Here is a 17,758-nt window from a genome sequence, read left to right on the forward strand (position 1 = left end):
ATAACACAGTACCCAGAATATTACCCCAAATTACTTGGCATATGAAGAATCAGGACAATTTTAACTCACTTGGGAAATGGCAATCCAAAAACACCAACAGCAAGATGATGCAGATAGTATGTATTATAGAAATGCTCCAAGAGGAAAGGGCTTGAAACAAAGGGAAAGATAAAAAGTCTCAGAAAAGAAACAGAACCAAAAAAGAACTGAATGAAAATTTTAGAATTGAAAAATGCAGTAACAACAGTGGATTTAATAACAAGTGGAGATCACAGAGTAAAGAGTCAGTGAAGTTGAATATAGATCAATAGAAAATATCCAATCTGAACACAGAGGAAAAAAAGACTGAAAAAAATTAAGTCTCAGAGACCTGTGGGGCAATAACAGTAAGTCTAATATTTGTATCATCAGAATCCTAAAAATAATGGCTGGAAACTTCTTTATGGCAAAAGATACAAACCTACATATTATATAAGTTCAGCAAATCCCAAAAAGGATAAACCCAAAGAAATCTAGGCTCACACACATCACAATCAAACTGCTGAAAAATAAAGACAAAGAAGACTTAAAAGCACCCAGAGAGCAACATTTGGAGTGATGGTGGATTTCTCACCATAAAACGTGAAGGCCAAATAACATTCTTGAAGTACAGAAGTAAAAGCTTTGTCAACTGAAATCCTATATCCAGTGAAAATACACATTAGTAATGAAGGTGAAATAAAAACATTCTCAGATGAGGGAAAATGAAGAGAATTTCTTGCCTGCAGTACTACTCTGAATGAATTGCTGAATGCAGTTCTTCAAATAGAAAAGAATAGAAGATAGAAGGAAATTTGGCACATTAAGAATGAAGGAAGAGCAATAGAAATGGTAAATATCTGGTTATTTTTTCTTTTGATATCTCTAACATATATATGATGATTGAAAGCGAAAATTATAATATTGTCTGATAAGGTATTCAGGGCATGAAAATGCAATACATAAGGCAACTACAGTATGAAAGGGATAGGGTAAAAGGTTTTATATGTGATAAGACTTCTACATCTCACTTGAAATAGCAAAATATTCTAAGTAGACTGAAAAATATGTATCTAGAGAAACCACTAAAAAACTATACAAAGTGATATATATAAAAGCCCAATAGATAAAATGGAATACTAAAAAATGTTCAAATAATCCAAATGAAGAAAAGAAAGGGAAAACAGACGAAAGACAGAGGGAACAAATATAAAACAAATAATAAAACAGTAGACTTAAATTCAAACATATCAATAACTACATTGAATATAAATGACAAAATTATCAGAAATAGACTGTTGGAATGGATTTTTTTAAATGACCCTATTATGTGCTGTTGGTAAGAAACTCACTTCAAATATAATGATGTAACTAGGCCGGCTGCAGTGGCTCATGCCTGTAGTACCAGCACTTGCTATTTCAAGCGGAATGTAGGTTGAGGAGGGGAGGATAATGAGGTCAGGAGTTCATGACCAGCCTAAGCCACATAGTAAGACCCCATCTCTACAAAAAAGAAAAAAGAGAAATTACCCAGGCATGGTGGTGCACACCTGTAGTCCTAGCTACTTGGGAGGCTGAGGCAAGAAGATCGAGGGGATCACTTGAGCCTGGGAGTTTGAGGATACAGTGGGCTATGATCACACCACTGCACTCCTCCCTGGGTGACAGAGCAAAACCCTGGCTCAAAAATGAGAGAGAAAGAGCAAAGAAAGGAAGATGTAATAAGTAAAAGGATGGAAAAAGATAGACATATAAATGCTAATCAGAAGAAAGCTGGAGTAGCTATATTGATATCAGACAAAGTAGACTTCAGAGCAAAGAAAATTACCAAGGATAAAGAGGGATATTACATATTGACTAAAGGCTCAATTCACCAAGAAGATATACCAATTCTAAATGTGCATGCACCTAACAAGAGTCCCAAACTATAAAGTAAAAACTGACAGAATTGAAAGGAGAAATAGACAATTTAACAATAAAAGTTGGAGACTTTGGTACCCTACTTCCAATACAGTTAGCCCTCTGTATCTGTGGGTTCTGCATCCACAGATTGAACCAACTGTGGATCAAAAATATTTGGGGAAAAACCAATAAAGAATAACGCAAGTTTAAAAATACTGTATAACCATTTATATAGCATTTGCCTTGTATTAGGTATTATACATAATGTAGAGATGACTTCATCTATACAGCAGGATGTGTGTAGGTTATTTGCAAATACTATGCCATTTTATATAAGGGATTTGAGCATCCATAGACTTTGGTATTCATGGGGGCGGGGAGAGTGCCCTGGAACCAACACCCCTCAGATACTTTGGGACAACTGTAATATATAGAACCAACTAGGCAGAAGATCAACAAGAATATAAGACTTGGATGATACTATAAACCAGCTAAACCTACCAGACATCTATAGAACACTGCACCCCACAAAAACAAAACACACATTTTTTAAGTGCCCATGGAAGGTTCACCAAGATAGACTGTATCTTGGCCCATGAAAAAAACTTAACAAATTTAAATTGAATCATACAAAATATGTTTTCTGACCATAATGTAATCAAACTAGACATCAATAACAGAAAGATAGCAGGAAAATCTCTAAACACTTGAAAATTAAACAGTGTATTTCTAAATAACTCATGGGTCATAGTCTCAAAGCAATTTTAAAATACATGGAACTGAATGAAAGTGAAAATATATCAAAATGTGGGAGGCAGCTAAAGCAGTGCTGAGAAAATTTATAGCACTACATGTTTACATTAGAAAAAAGGTCTCAATAACTTCCTACCTCAAGAACTAGAAAAAAGAAACAGCAAAATAAACCCAAAGTAGAAGAAAATAATAAAAAGCAGAAATTGATAAAATTGAAATAAGAAAATAGAAAAAATCAATTAAAAAACTGGTTTTTTGAAAAAAAATTGATAAACCTCTAACAAGACTGACAAAAATAGAATAGACACAAATCACCAATATCAGGAATGAGGCAGGTGTATCACTACAGAATCTCATGTGTATCACTATTGATCTGGAAGCCATTAAAAGAATAAGGGAATACTACAAACAACCTTATACTCATAAATTTGACAACTTAGAAGAAATGAACAATTCTTTGAAAACCATAAACTATCAAAACTCAACCCAAATAATAGATAATCTCAATTAGTGCAATTAACTCTATAACCATTAAAGAAATGGAATTAGTAATTTAAATGCTCCCAAAAAATAAATCTCGAGGCCCGTATGGTTTCATTGAAGAGTTCTATTAAACATTTAAAAAATGATTAACACCAATTTTAGAAAATCTGTTTCAGAAAATAAAAGAGGGAACACTTCTCAACTTTTTTTTTACGGATATGTCTGTTACTTTGATTGTGGTCTCAATTTATAAAGCTAGTATTATTATTATACTGAAACCAAACAAAGACAGTATATAAAAGAAAAATACAGATCAATCTCTCTCATGATCTTGGACATGAAAATTTCCAACAGAGTTTAGACAACTGAATCTAGCAATACGTAAAAGGAATTATACCTCATGACCAAGTGTGATTTATTCCAGGTATGCAAGGGTAGTTTAACATTTAAAAATTAGGCCGGGCGCAGTGGCTCACGCCTGTAATCCTAGCCCTCTGGGTGGCCGAGGCGGGTGGATCGCTCGAGGTCAGGAGTTCGAGTCCAGCCTGAGCGAGACCCCATCTCTACTAAAAAAATAGAAATAAATTATCTGGACAACTAAAAATATATATAGCAAAAATTAGCCGGGCATGGTGGCGCATGCCTGTAGTCCCAGCTACTCGGGAGGCTGAGGCAGTAGGATCGCTTAAGCCCGGGAGTTTGAGGTTGCTGTGAGATAGGGTGACACCACAGCACTCACTCTAGCCCGGGCAACAAAGTGAGACTCTCTCTCAAACAAACAAACAAACAAACAAAAAAAAAAAAACATTTAAAAATTAATGCAATCAATATCAAAAGCTAAAAAAGGCAAACTATATTATCACATCAATTGATACAGAAAAAACATTTCACAAAATCCTTTATGATAAAAACTCAGCAAATTAGGAATAGGGGATAATTACCTCAACTTGATAAAGAACAGCTACAAAAAACCTACAGCTAACATCATGCTTAATAGTGAAAGGCTGAATACTTGCCCCCTAAGATTGGGAACAAGGCAAGGATATCTGCTCTCACTAATCTTATTCAATCTAGTGTTAGAAGTTCTAGCTACCACAGTAAGGCAAGAAAGAGAAAAACAGCACTCAGATTGGAAAGGAAGAATTAGAGCTATCTCTATTTGCAGATGACAGACATGATTTTTTATGTAGGAAATCTCAAGGAATCTTCCAAAAAAAGTCCTACAACTAAAACTAATAAGTGAGTTCAGCAAGGTTGCAAGATACAAGATGAACACACAAAAATCACTCACATTACTCTATGCTAACAATGAACATGTGAAAACAGACAATCCCATTTCCAATCACTCCGAAGAAAATGAAATACTTAGCTGTATGTCTAACAAAACACTTACAGAGTTTATGCTGAAAAATTACAAAATGCTAATGAAAGAGATCAAATGAGACCTAAATAAATGGAGAGGCATGCTGTGTTCATAGATTGAAGGCTCAATACAGTAAAGATGTCAGTTCCCCCCAAGTTGATCTATAGTTTAATGAAATTGATATCAAAATCCCAGCATTTTTTATAGACATAGATGAACTTATTTTAAAATATATGGATAGGTATAGATCCTAAAATAGCCAAAGCAATATTAAAAAAGAATAAAATGGGAGGAATCATTCTACCCAATATTAAAGCTTATTATGTAGGTAGAGTCATCAAGACCATGTAGTATTGGCAGAGGGAGACACATATAGGTCAATGGAACAGAATAGAGAAGCCAGAAATAAACCCACATAAATATGCACAATTGGTTTTGACAAAGGTGTAAAAGCAATTTAATGGTAGCAAGATAGCCTTTTCAACAAATAGTGCTGGAGCAATTGGACATCCACGAGGAAAAAAGAAAAAATGAACCTCAACCTACACCTCACACCTTAATAAAAAATTAACTCAAAATGGATCAGGGATTTAAATGTAAAACATTAAACTGTAATTTTTTAGATAAAAACATAGGAGAAAGTCTTCTGGATCCAGAGGTAGGCAAAGAGTTCTTAGACTTGAAACCAAAAAGTGTGATGTATAAAAAGAAAAATTGATAAATTAGATTTCATCAAAATTAAAAACTTTTGCTCTATGAAAGACTCCATTAAAGAAGATGAAAAGCTGCAAAATGAGAGAAGATATTTGTAAACCACATATCCAACAAAGGACCAGTATCTCTAATAGAAGATATAGAGAACTCTCAAAACCCAACAGTATGTTCAGACATTTTACTTCTATATGTTATCTGCTCAATGCTATGTTGATACCATTTTTAAATATCAGTTATCTATTTACATATCAGTTTAAACAATACAACAATAATAAATTTATGCAGTTACCATTTTTTTTAAAAAACCAACAGTAATAAAAGCAAACCATCCAATTAAAAAATAGGATATAAAGAGACAAATACACAAAAAGATGTTTAACATGAGTAGCCATTAGAGAAATGCAAATTAAAACCACAATAAGATATCACTATCCATCTATTAGAATGGCTAAAATGAAAAATAGTGATAACACCAAATACTGGTGAGAATGAAAAGAAACCGGATTAGTCTTAAATTGCTGGTAGAAAATGTATAGTGATACAGCTACTCTGGAAAACAGTTTGTCAGTTTCTTAAATATTAATTACCATATGACCCAGCAGTTGTACTCGTGACCATTTGTCCCGCGGAAATGAACATTTACGTTCACACAAAAACCTGTATATGAATGTTTATAGCATCTTTATTTGTAATAACCAAAGACTGGAAACAAATTCAGATGTCCTTCAAAGGGTGAATGATTCAGCAAACTGAGATTAATCTATACCAGGGAATACTACTTAGCAATAAAAAGGAACAGCCTATTGATACATATACAGTTTGAATTTCCAGAGGATGATTATGCTTAGGGAAAAAAAGCCAATCTCAAAAGGTTGCATGCTTTATGATTTCATTTATATAATCTCAAAATTATGACAATGACATAATTATAACGACAAAATTATAGAAATAGAATAGATTAGTGATTGCCAGGGGTTAGAGATAGGCCTGGGGTGGAGAGGAAGGAGGTGATTGTTTATACAATAGGAGGCCAAGGCAGGAGGATCACTTGAGGCCAGGAGTTTGAGACCAGCCTGGGCAACTAGTGAGACCACTGTCTCTACAGAAAAAAAAAAAAAAATTAGCTGGGTTTGGTGGTATGCACCAGTAGTCCTAGCTACTTGGGAGGCTGGGGCAGGAGGATTGTTTGAGCTTAGAAGTTGAAGGTTACAGTGAACTAGGATCAGGCCACTGCACTCTAGCCCTGGTCGACAGACAGAGTGAGACCCTGTCTCTTAAAAAAAAAAAAAAAAAAAAAAAGCAACTTGAGGGATCCTGTGGTCGTGGAACTGTGTGTTGACTGTAATTGTAGGTCTAATGAATCTCATGTGTGAGAAAGTTGTGTAGATGGGTGGACACGCTTGAAGCTCTGACTCAGGTGGGGCAAGGGCAATATACGTAACCTAAACATTTGTACCCCTGTAATATGCTAACATAAAAAAAATTTAAAAAATACTTGTGTAGAACTAAACACAAACACTGAGTACAAGTAAAACTGGGGAGGTCTGAATGAGATTCATGGATCGTATCAATGTCTCTATCCTGATTGTGATATTTTACTAGAGTTTTTCAAGATGTTACCATTAGGGATAAAGAGTACACAGAGTCTCCATATTACTTCTTACAACTGCATGTGGATCTATAATTATCTCAAAAAAGTTCAATGAAAACAATGAGGGAAAAAAATGTAAGGGGAAAACACAAGGAGAGATTAAGAGGAGAGAGAAAAAGAGACAGGAGGGGAGAAATGTTACAGCTGTCAGGTCCCAGCGTGTGCTGTACAGCTTCCATTTACACTAATATTCTTCCCAATAACCTTAGGAAGTAATATTATGCCCCCGTTTTTCAGGGCTTTCAACCTAGGCCTTCTGATTCTAACGGTCCTTCTGTATTATACCTTACTTCTTTTTATGTGAAAGAACTCTGGGCAGGGGAGAAGGGAAACACGTGAAGAAAAACCTGCATCATCATAAAATAGTTAGTACTGCTCAGGAGAATATTTTCTACTCAAACTTCTTCAGAACATTTTTAACCTCCTCATTCCCAAAGCTGTAGGTCAGAGAATTAAGCCAGGCATGACACTGTACTCTTCCCCAATCCCTGCATGCACTTAAAAAACCCAGAAAAATTTAGAAGATAAAATATAATCAAACATAGAAATTCTACCATTTTCTTACCATAACTCAGCGGATCATCCTGCATATCCCATTTTGGAAACCACTGACCTAGTCCATAATTTGCAATTTTTTGTGAACCAAACCAATTTTATATAAAGTTCATATATATTTAAAGTATATATTTTTTATTTTTCAGCATTAAAATGTATGACTTGGCAGAATTAAAAGACGTATATACTATGGTCAACCTGGATGATGAAAATAAAGGTATAGATTTTCCTGAAGCAGATTGACATTTTATCATTCCAATTACAGAGAGTAATGTGTTTCTTATTGTGTGATTTGCATTCATTGCTGGAGGAATAAAATTAACACCCTTCACTAGAGTTCCCTAAATTAGTCTCCCTATTTTTTAGTAATTATGTTGTTAATCTACTTGAGTAGAAGACTGTAAATCCACTTTGATCCAGAGGTTTATAGTGAATTTTATCCTAGTTTCAGTTGTAAAGTATAAATTCTTATATATAGTCATGCCCCACATAACTACATTTTAGTCGATGTTGGACTGCCTATATGATAGTGATCCTGTGAGATTATACCATATTTTTACTGTACCTTGTCTACATTTAAATATGTTTAGATACACAAATGCATAATGCCCACAGTATTCAGTACAGTAACATGCTGTACAGGTCTGTAGCCTAGGAACAATAGGCTATACCATATAGCTTAGGTGTGTACTAGTCTATACTATCTAGGTTTGTGTAAGTACAACCATATGATATTTGCACAATGAAATCACCTAATGCCAGATTTCTCAGAATACATTCCCTTTATTGACAGATGACAACTTTCCCTTTGAGTTATATTCAGTGCTAATATTCTTATGCCAGTCCATGGTGAATTTCCTAGTTTAAATAAAAACTACTTAGACTATTAATAGTAAAGAAAATACTTAAAGATTTGTATGCCTCTGGTAGTTCAAGTGAAAATATTTGCTTGCTTGCCTGCAATAGTATATTATTTTTAAATAATCATTTATTTTGTGAATTATTTCAGGATTGGGTACCATGTCCTGGACAGATGATGGTCAGCTGCTGGCATTGTCTACCCAGAGAGGCTCACTTCATGTTTTCCTGACCAAACTTCCCATTCTCGGGGACGCCTGCAGCACACGGATTGCGTATCTTACCTCCCTCCTTGAAGTTACCGTAGCCAACCCTGTTGAAGGAGTATGAAAATGTTGTTTTTCTTTTATCTATTAATAAAATCAAAACAGATTTGGCAATTGATTCACTACTGTTACTTTTCTATTTTATAGGAGCAACCAGTCACAGTTTCTGTTGATGTGGAACCCAGCTTTGTAGCAGTAGGTCTTTATCATCTGGCTGTAGGAATGAATAATCGAGCTTGGTTTTATGTTGTTGGAGAGAATGGCAAGTTTAAATTCAGTTTTTGTATTCTTATCTCTAATTTCTCATATTACTTGGGAAGCACTGGAAGTTTCTGTTAAGACCAAACCATTCACTCTTTTTTGTTAATACATTTCTTTCTTAGCTTAAGTGGTTTTGTGAATCTTTTAAAAATTTGCATAATTTTTAGAAAGGTTATTCTTTACCTTGTAGCGAAGACAGTGTGGTATAGTGGGTAGAGTATGAGCTTCAGACAGCCTCTGGATTTAATTTCTCCTGCCTCTAGAAGCTAAGTGACTGTAGACAAATTATTTTACCCCTGTGAGCCTTACTGATCTGGCAAATGAGGATACTTTTAATGGGTCATGAGAGATTAAATGAAATAATAAAATGTGTGATCTCACTTTGCACAGTGGCTTTGTTAGGAACTCCTAAGCCCAGTAGGAACTTAATACACGTCAGTTCTGTCTCCAATTCTAGGTCTGATAACCCTCAGAATAAAACTGAGAATTAACCTGTTAAACAGAAAACACCGGCCAGGCGTGGTGGCTCATGCCTGTTATCCTAGCACTCTGGTAGACCAAGGCGGGAGGATTGCTTGAGCTCAGGAGTTCAAGACCAGCCTGAGCAAGAGCAAGACCCCTTTTCTACTAAAAATAGAAAATATTAGCCAGGCATGGTAGCATGCAGCTGTAATCCCAGCTACTCAGGAGACTGAGGCAGGAGGATCACCTGAGCCCAGGAGTTGGAGGCTGCAGTGAGCTATGATCACGCCACTGCACTCGCCTGGGTGACAGAGCAAGAATCTTGTCTCAAAAACAAAAACAAAGACAAAAAAACACAGAAAACACCGTTAAGCTTCTTGTCACTTAAGGTTTAATTCTTGGTTGTTTTGTGTGTGATTTTATTTTCTATTAATTTGTTACACAAGCCATTCTGAAATGCCTAAAGGCAAATTTGTTTGGCAACTAAGATTTTCCTTAGAATGGCTAAAATAAAATTTTAAGTTCAGAATATTTTTGAAAAGGCACAAATTTTAGAAGTATTTGCAAATATGTATATGGGCTACTTTTGCCTATATTTTAATGTGTTGGTTTTTAAAAATTGCTACAGCTGTGAAAAAATTGAAAGATATGGAGTATCTGGGAACAGTAGCCAGTATTTGCCTTCATTCTGACTATGCTGCTGCACTTTTTGAAGGCAAAGTCCAATTACATTTGGTAAGTGTAATTTTGATGTCCTGGAAACCTGCTAAGTTAGGTGATGATGACAAACAGTCACATGTCTAATTATCAAGAACTTTGGTCAGGAAGCAAGTATATACAGATTAGCTAGAAAGCCAAGTATGGGAAAAGGATTAACAAAACTCTTCCCCTTCCATATGAGAAGTTCAATTGACTTTCCTGCTCTGTTCCCCCAAAACCTGATAAATATTAACAGTGCTGCATACAACATTGTTTATAGTAAAAATGACCCTGTTGGTAAATCGCATCTAGAAGGAACTAAAAATGAACTATAAAAACCTGATGGGAATGCCATACCTCTGGGATTCCTGGAGTGTGTTGACTCATATTTGGGCATGTATTGTGTAGAGATCCTCAAAACTATGCCCGTTAAGTTGCTTAAGAGATGTTAGCACCTGTGCAGATGGGGCTTCTAAACCAGGGCATCTCCCAAATGTTTCTTGGCCCTTTGCATGTGGAAAACCAAAGAGATTAGCAACTAGACAGCTGCAGAGCCTGCAGCAGAGACTCTTCACACTAAAGAGGGATATCTAATGCTGCCCCTCCTGATAGCTTTCTAACTAAACTGGCTCTGGTAGTCTTGTGAGTCTGAATGTTTAGTTGAACTTGAGAAAAAGACACCCTTCCCCAGATGTTGTATACCAGATTTACTCAAATAAGTCTGTGAGCCATTATTATTCTTTATGTTTTAGATAGAAAGTGAAGTCTTAGATGCTCAAGAAGAACGTGAAACTCGACTTTTCCCAGCAATGGATGATAAGTGCCGTATTTTATGTCATGCCTTAACTGGTGATTTCCTCATCTATGGTACAGATGTACGTATTGTCTTCTTCAATATAGAACATAGAGAATTTCTCATTTTTACTTTGTTATCTTGGTCTTATTCCTTTTCCTGCCAGTTTTTTTTTCTATATTAAGTCCAATACAATTAATGAAGTTATTTATGATTTATTATGTACATTCATGTGTCATGTAACAACAGGGATCATTCTGAGGAATGTGCTGTGAGGCGGTTTCATCATTGTGTGAACATTATAGAGTATACCTATAGAAACCTAGATGGGTATAACCTGCTACACACCTACACTATATGGTATAGCTTATTGCTCCTAATCTGCAAACCTGTACATCATGTTATTGTACTGAATACTATAGGCAATTGTAACACAATGAGAAGTATCTGTGTATCTAAACAGAGAAAAGGTGCAATAAAAATGCAATATAAAAGATAAAAAATGGCACACCTGTCTAGGGCACTTAGCATGAATGGAGTTTGTAGGACTGGAAGTTGCTGTTGAGTCAGTGAGTGAGTGGTGAGTGAAGGTGAATTCCTATCATGTTACTGCAGATTAAAAGGCTTTATAAATACTGTACACTTCAGCTACACTAAATTTGTAAAAAAATATCTTTCTTTCTTCAGTAATAAATTAACCCCTGCTTCCTGGAACTTTTTTACTTTATAAACCTTTTGACTCTTAACTTAAAACACAAACACATTGTACAGCTATATAAAAATATTTTCTTAAAAAATATTTTCTTTCTTTATATCCTTATTCTGTAAGATTTTTTTCTACTTTTAACTTTTAAAACTTTTTTGTTAGAAACTCAGACACAAGCACCCACATCACCCTAGGCCTGCACAGGGTCAGGATCACAATATCACGGTCTTCCACCTCCATATCTTGTCCCACTGGAAGGTCTTTGGGGCAGCAGCACGCATGCAGCTGTCGTCTCCTGTGATAACAAGGCCTTCCTCTGGACCCTTCCTGAAGGACCTGCCTGAGGCTGTTTGACAGTTAACTTTTTTTTTAACAAGTAGAAGGGAAACACTATCAAATAACAAAAGTATAGTATAGTAAATAGATAAACCAGTAGCCTAGTTGTTTATCATTATGAAGTATTGTGCTGTACATAATTGTATATGCTGTACTTTTATGTAACTGGCAGAACACGTTTTTTTTTTTTTTTTTTTGAGACAGAGTCTCACTTTGTTGCCCAGGCTAGAGTGAGTGCTGTGGCGTCAGCCTAGCTCACAGCAACCTCAAACTCCTGGGCTTAAGCAATCCTACTGCCTCAGCCTCCTGAGTAGCTGGGACTACAGGCATGCGCCACCATGCCCAGCTAATTTTTTCTATATATATTTTTAGTTGTCGAGATAATTTATTTCTACTTTTAGTGGAGACGGGGTCTCGCTCAGGCTGGTCTCGAACTCCTGACCTCGAGCTATCCACCCACCTCGGCCTCCCAGAGTGCTAGGATTACAGGCGTGAGCCACCGTGCCCGGCCTCAGAACAGGTTTTTTTACACCAGCATCACCACAAACACATGAGTAAGTGTTGCACTATGATGATATGACAGCTCTGGTGTCACCAGGCCATAGGAATTTTTCAGCTCCATTATAATCATATGAGACCACCGTCGTACATGCCTTCTGTTGTTGACCGAAATGTCATTACGTGGCAAATGACTGTAATTACATAGGATATATAGGTAGCATGATTTGTTAATATCAGCACTTTTGTGATTTTAAACAATTTTGACAGCATAGTGAAAAGGTCAGGCTTTGGAGTCTGGCAAATCGGGCTCCAGTTTTATTACTTGCTAGCTGCTGCTTACCCCCTCCAAGTCTCACTTTCCTTATCCAGGTGCTTTAAGGATTTAATTTGATGATAAACAGATCTCCAGTGCCTACACTGAGTAAGCATTCAGTAAATGTAAAAATTAATTGAATATTGGGAATCTCACTTCAATCTGTTGGTCCTTTGAACTATAAGTACCCTGTATCTCCAAATATTACATTAGCCACATGGACATAAAGCACAGTTAAGGTAATAGCATCTTATATTTGTAAACAGTTTTCACAGATTTTTCGGAGCATATCATACCTGTTACTTTGTTCAATCTGTGAAAGAATTCAATGAAGTTGGTAGAAAAGGCATTGTTTTACACATTAAAAAAACAGTTATTACTGTTTCAAAAGTTTCCACTTTTCTCAAATTATTTTTTAAAAAGAGTATATTTAAAAGCATGCTTATTGCCATGTAAGAGACTTTTTAAAATGTAAGTTTGACCTAAAATAACTAGTCTTTGAGATAATATACATCAGTAGGGTAGGTCTCCTATATCAGGTAAATTGGTAAATGATATGGTAAAAAATGGGAAATACAGTACATTGGTATGACACTAACAGTGTATAAAATCTGACCTCACTTATTTTGTCCCATTATCTCTATAAAATAAGTAGGGATGTTGGCCGGGAGCGGTGGCTCACGCCTGTAATCCTAGCACTCTGGGAGGCCGAGGCGGGCAGATCATTTGAGCTCAGGAGTTCGAGACCAGCCTGAGCAAGAGCGAGGCCCCGTCTCTACTGAACATAGAAAGAAATTATACAGACAGCTAAAAATATATATAGAAAAAAATTAGCTGGGCATGGTGGTGCATGCCTGTAGTCCCAGCTACTTGGGAGGCTGAGGCAGGAGGATTGCCTGAGCCCAGGTGTCTGAGGTTGCTGTGAGCAAGGCTGACGCCACGGCACTCTAGCCCGGGCAACAGAGTAAGACTCTGTCTCAAAAAAAAAAAAAAAAAAAAAAAAGTAGGGATATTTTAGAGATGAGGACACTAAAGATTGAGAGGTGAGCAAGTTTGTAGCAGAGGTGGAACTTAAACAAGATTTCCTGATGGAAAACCCACTCTTTCTACTATGCCACAAGGCCTTTTGAAATATGAAATAAGTATAATAGTCTGCTAATTAATGTTTATCCCAATTTTATTCTTGAGTGATTCTGAAAATATGTGTTTTTTAGCAGCTTTATTGAAGTACAATTGATACACAAGAAATTAAACTATTTAAAGGGTATAATTTGATGTGTTTTGACATATGTATATACCCATATATGTACATGTGTATATATGTCATGAGCATATATATATGTCATGGAAATATACATATGTATATATACCCATGAAACACCATCATTTCAATGAAAATTGTGAACATATCCATCATCCCCAAAAGCTTTCTCATGCTCTTTCATGATTCCTCTCTGTCATCCTTCCCCACCCAGTGATTTCTGTCACTATATATGTAATAAATGTTTGTGTTTTCTAGAGTTTTATGTAAATGGAATCATATAGTATATACTCCTTTTTGTTTGGCTTATTTTATTTAATAATTTTGAGATTCATTCATATTGTTGTATATATCAATAGTTTACTCCTTTTTATTGCTGAGTAGTAGTCTATAGTATGCATATATCATAATTTGCTTATCCAAGAACTTATGGATGAACATTTGGGTTATTTCCTATTTTGGATATTTATAAATAAAGATGCTGTGAACATTCATGTTCAAATCTTTGTATGGACATATGTTTTCTTTCCTCTTGGATAAATGTCTAGAAGTGGAATAGCTATACCTATGGTATGTGTGTCTTTAACTTTTTGAGAAACTGGGAAACCGTTCTCTAAATTGGTTGTACCATTTTATATTCTCATCAATAGTGTATGAGTGCTCCAGTTCAGACTGACCAAGAAGACATGGTTTTAGCCACTCTAATGAGTGTGCGGTGATATCTCTTTGTTATTTTAATTTACATTCTTAACAGATGTGGATTAATGATGTGGAGTTTAGCATATGCTTATTTTCTATCTGTATATCTTTGTTGAAGTGTCTGTTCAAATTTTTTGACCATTTTATAATTGGGTGGTTTTATTGATTTTTTAAGAGTTCTTTACATATTCTGATTCAACTCCTTTATCAGATACATTTTTTACAAGTATTTTCTCCCAGTGTGTGAGTTGTTTCTTTATTCTCTTAACAGTGTCTTTCAAAGAGAAGACATTTTTAAATCTTTATGATGTCCAGTTTATCGATTTATTCTTTATGGATTATGCTTTTGGTATCATATCTAAGAAATCTTTCCCTAACCCAAGATCACAAAAATTTTCTTGTATGTTTTTTTCTAGAAGTTTTATAGTTTTATGTTTAGGTCCATAATCCTTTTTGAGTTAATTTTTGCTTATGCCATGAGGTATGGATCAAGGTTCATTTGTTTTTGCATGTGATGCCCAGTTGTTCCAGTACCGTTTGTGGAAAAGACTGTCCTTCCTCTATTGAGTTACCTTTGTACTTTTGTCAGAAATCAGTTGTCAAGAGTATGCTTTCAGGAATCATTTCTATAATTTGTTACTAGAGAAGTTTCTCTGATCTTGGAGAGCTCCAGAAGCCATGAGAAGGAGACACAGGTTATCCTCCTGAGCGTGAAGCCGGCTCTTGGTGCTGCCTCACTGCAGCTGCCGTTTGCCATTCATGATGTGTCTTCTCTTCCTTCAGGAGAGTAAGAGGGAGAGGACGCAGTGTGAGTGGTTCCTGTTTTAGCTTTGGTCTAAAAAAAAAATCAGTTGTCCTTAACATGTGTGAATCTTTTTCTAAACTCTGATATGCTCTGTTGATCTATTTGTCTGATATTTACACCAGTGTCACATTGCTTTGATTATGTAGCTTTATAAGTCTTTTTTTTTTTTTTTGAGACAGAGTCTCGCTCTGTTGCCCGGGCTAGAATGAGTGCCGTGGCGTCAGCCTAGCTCACAGCAACCTCAAACTCCTAGGCTCAACTGCCTCAGCCTCCCGAAAAGCTGGGACTACAGGCATGCGCCACTATGCCTGGCTAATTTTTTCTGTATATATTTTAATTGGCCAGATAATTTCTTTCTATTTTTTAGTAGAGACGGGGTCTCACTCTTGCTCAGGCTGGTCTCGAACTCCTGACCTTGAGCGATCCACGCGCCTCGGCCTCCCAGAGTGCCAGGATTACAGGCGTGAGCCACCGCGCCCGGCCTGATTATGTAGCTTTATAAGTCTTGATGTCAGGTAGTGTTAGCCTTCCAACTTTGTGTTTCTTTTTCAAAGTTGCTTTGGCTTTGGTTATTTCTCAGTTCTTTTCATTCCCATTTGGATTTAACAGTAAGCTTATCAGTTTTTATAAAAAGTTCTCTGGGATTTTTGTTGAAATCGTGTTGAATTTATAAATCATTCGCCATCTTAATAATAGTGAGTCTTCCCACCCATGAACAAGGTATATAACTCTACTTACTTAGGCTTACTTTAATTTCTCTTAGCAGTGTTTTAGAGTTTTCTGTGTACAGGTCTTTCAAGTCTTTTGCCAGATTTATATCAAAGTATTTTATATTTTTCATGGTATCGCTTTTTTATTTCAGTTTCTGATTGTTCATTTCTAACATGTAGAAATGCAACTGATTTTTGTGTATTGATCTTGAATATTGCAACCTAGCTAAATTCACTTATTAGTTCTGGTAGCTTTTTTGGTAGATTCATTGGATTTTCTATATAGGTGATCATGTCATTGGTGAATAAAGATAGTTCTACTTCTTCCTTTCCATACTAGATTCCTTTTATTCTTTTCCTTTCCTGATTGCACTGGCTAGGAGTTGCAGTACAGTGTTAAATAGATGTGATGAAAGTGGATATCTTCATCTTGTTCTTGACAATTAAGTATGATGTTAGCTGTAGGTTTTTTTACAGATGCCTGTTATCAGGTTGAGGAAGTTCCCTTCTGTTGCTAATTTTCTGAGAGTTTTTATGGATGTTGGATTTTATCAAATGCTTTTTCTCCATCCATTGAAATGATCCATGGGTTTTCTTTTCTAGTTTGTTTATAAATTGTGAATTGCATTGAACATTTTCAGATGCTAAGCCAAACCTGTATTCCTTGGATAACCCCCATTTGATCATGATGTATTCTCCTTTTTATATATTGTTAAGTTAATTGGCTAAAATTTTGATTAGAATTTTTACATCTATGTTTATAAGGGATACTGGTCTGTTTTCAACCCCCTATATCTGTGGGTTCCACATCTGCAGATTCAGTCAGCTGTGGATCAAGATATTTGGAAAAAATAATAACAAATAAGAATACAATAATAAAAGATAATACAAATTTAAAAATACAGTATAACAACTATTTACATAGCGTTTAGATTTTATTAGGTATTATAATTAAGAGATGATTTAAAGTATATGGGAGGAGGCATGCAGGTTATATGGAAATACAGCCCCATTTATATAAGAAACTTAACATCCTCAGATTTTGGTACCTGCAGGGAGAAGGAGGAGAGGGGAAATTCTGGAATCAATCTCCCGAGGATATCAAGAGATAACCAGTTAATGCTTTTGTCTCGTTTTGGTATTAGGGTAATGCTAGCCTCATAGAATGAGTTAGTCATCTTCAATTTTCTGGGAAAGTTGATTAGAATTAGTATTATTTTTTCCTTAAATATTTGATAGAATGCACCAGTGGAGCCTGTGAAGTGGTCAAGCAATTCCTAAGCGGTAGCTCAGTGGTACCTGCTAGGCTGACTTTGCTGCACTTCCCATAGATGCGTCCAGTAAGGAGACAACAAACCCCACAGATATAGACAGCAAAAGCAAGATCAGCATTCTATCAGCTCTCCACATCCCTAGCACCACAGGATGACACCAATCTGGAGGGCCCAGAACCTCTTTGGGCAATGGATCACTCCTTGTGGAGGACCCAACTCTAAACTATGGCCAAGCAGTTTTTTTGTGTCCTTCGCTTCCCTTCCCTTCCCTTCCCTTCCTTTCCCTTCCCTTCCCTTTTCTTTTTTCTTTCTTCCTTCCTTCCTTCCTTTTTCTTTTTTTCTTGATGTTTTGCAATTAATCTTTATTTATTTCAA

General features: G+C 35.9%; 1 protein-coding gene and 1 non-coding gene across 5 annotated transcripts in view; both read left to right on the plus strand.

Annotated features, from left to right (window-relative positions):
* Positions 1-17,758, plus strand: part of WDR19 (WD repeat domain 19) — an 88,641-nt gene that overhangs the window by 20,697 nt on the left and 50,186 nt on the right. For all 4 annotated transcript variants that reach the window (XM_045550535.1, XM_045550536.1, XM_045550537.1 and 1 more), the window contains 5 exons: positions 7,586-7,656; positions 8,449-8,621; positions 8,711-8,825; positions 9,915-10,021; positions 10,738-10,860. In XM_045550535.1, the coding sequence (XP_045406491.1) occupies positions 7,586-7,656; positions 8,449-8,621; positions 8,711-8,825; positions 9,915-10,021; positions 10,738-10,860 (589 nt within the window). The remainder of the gene's footprint in view (positions 1-7,585; positions 7,657-8,448; positions 8,622-8,710; positions 8,826-9,914; positions 10,022-10,737; positions 10,861-17,758) is intronic.
* Positions 15,196-15,411, plus strand: LOC123637518. Its single transcript, XR_006734893.1, has one exon. It is a non-coding gene; the product is annotated as a small nucleolar RNA U3 (small nucleolar RNA).

This window comes from Lemur catta, chromosome 4 (genome assembly GCF_020740605.2).
Source record: "Lemur catta isolate mLemCat1 chromosome 4, mLemCat1.pri, whole genome shotgun sequence".
In the NCBI taxonomy this organism is placed as follows: domain Eukaryota; kingdom Metazoa; phylum Chordata; class Mammalia; order Primates; family Lemuridae; genus Lemur; species Lemur catta.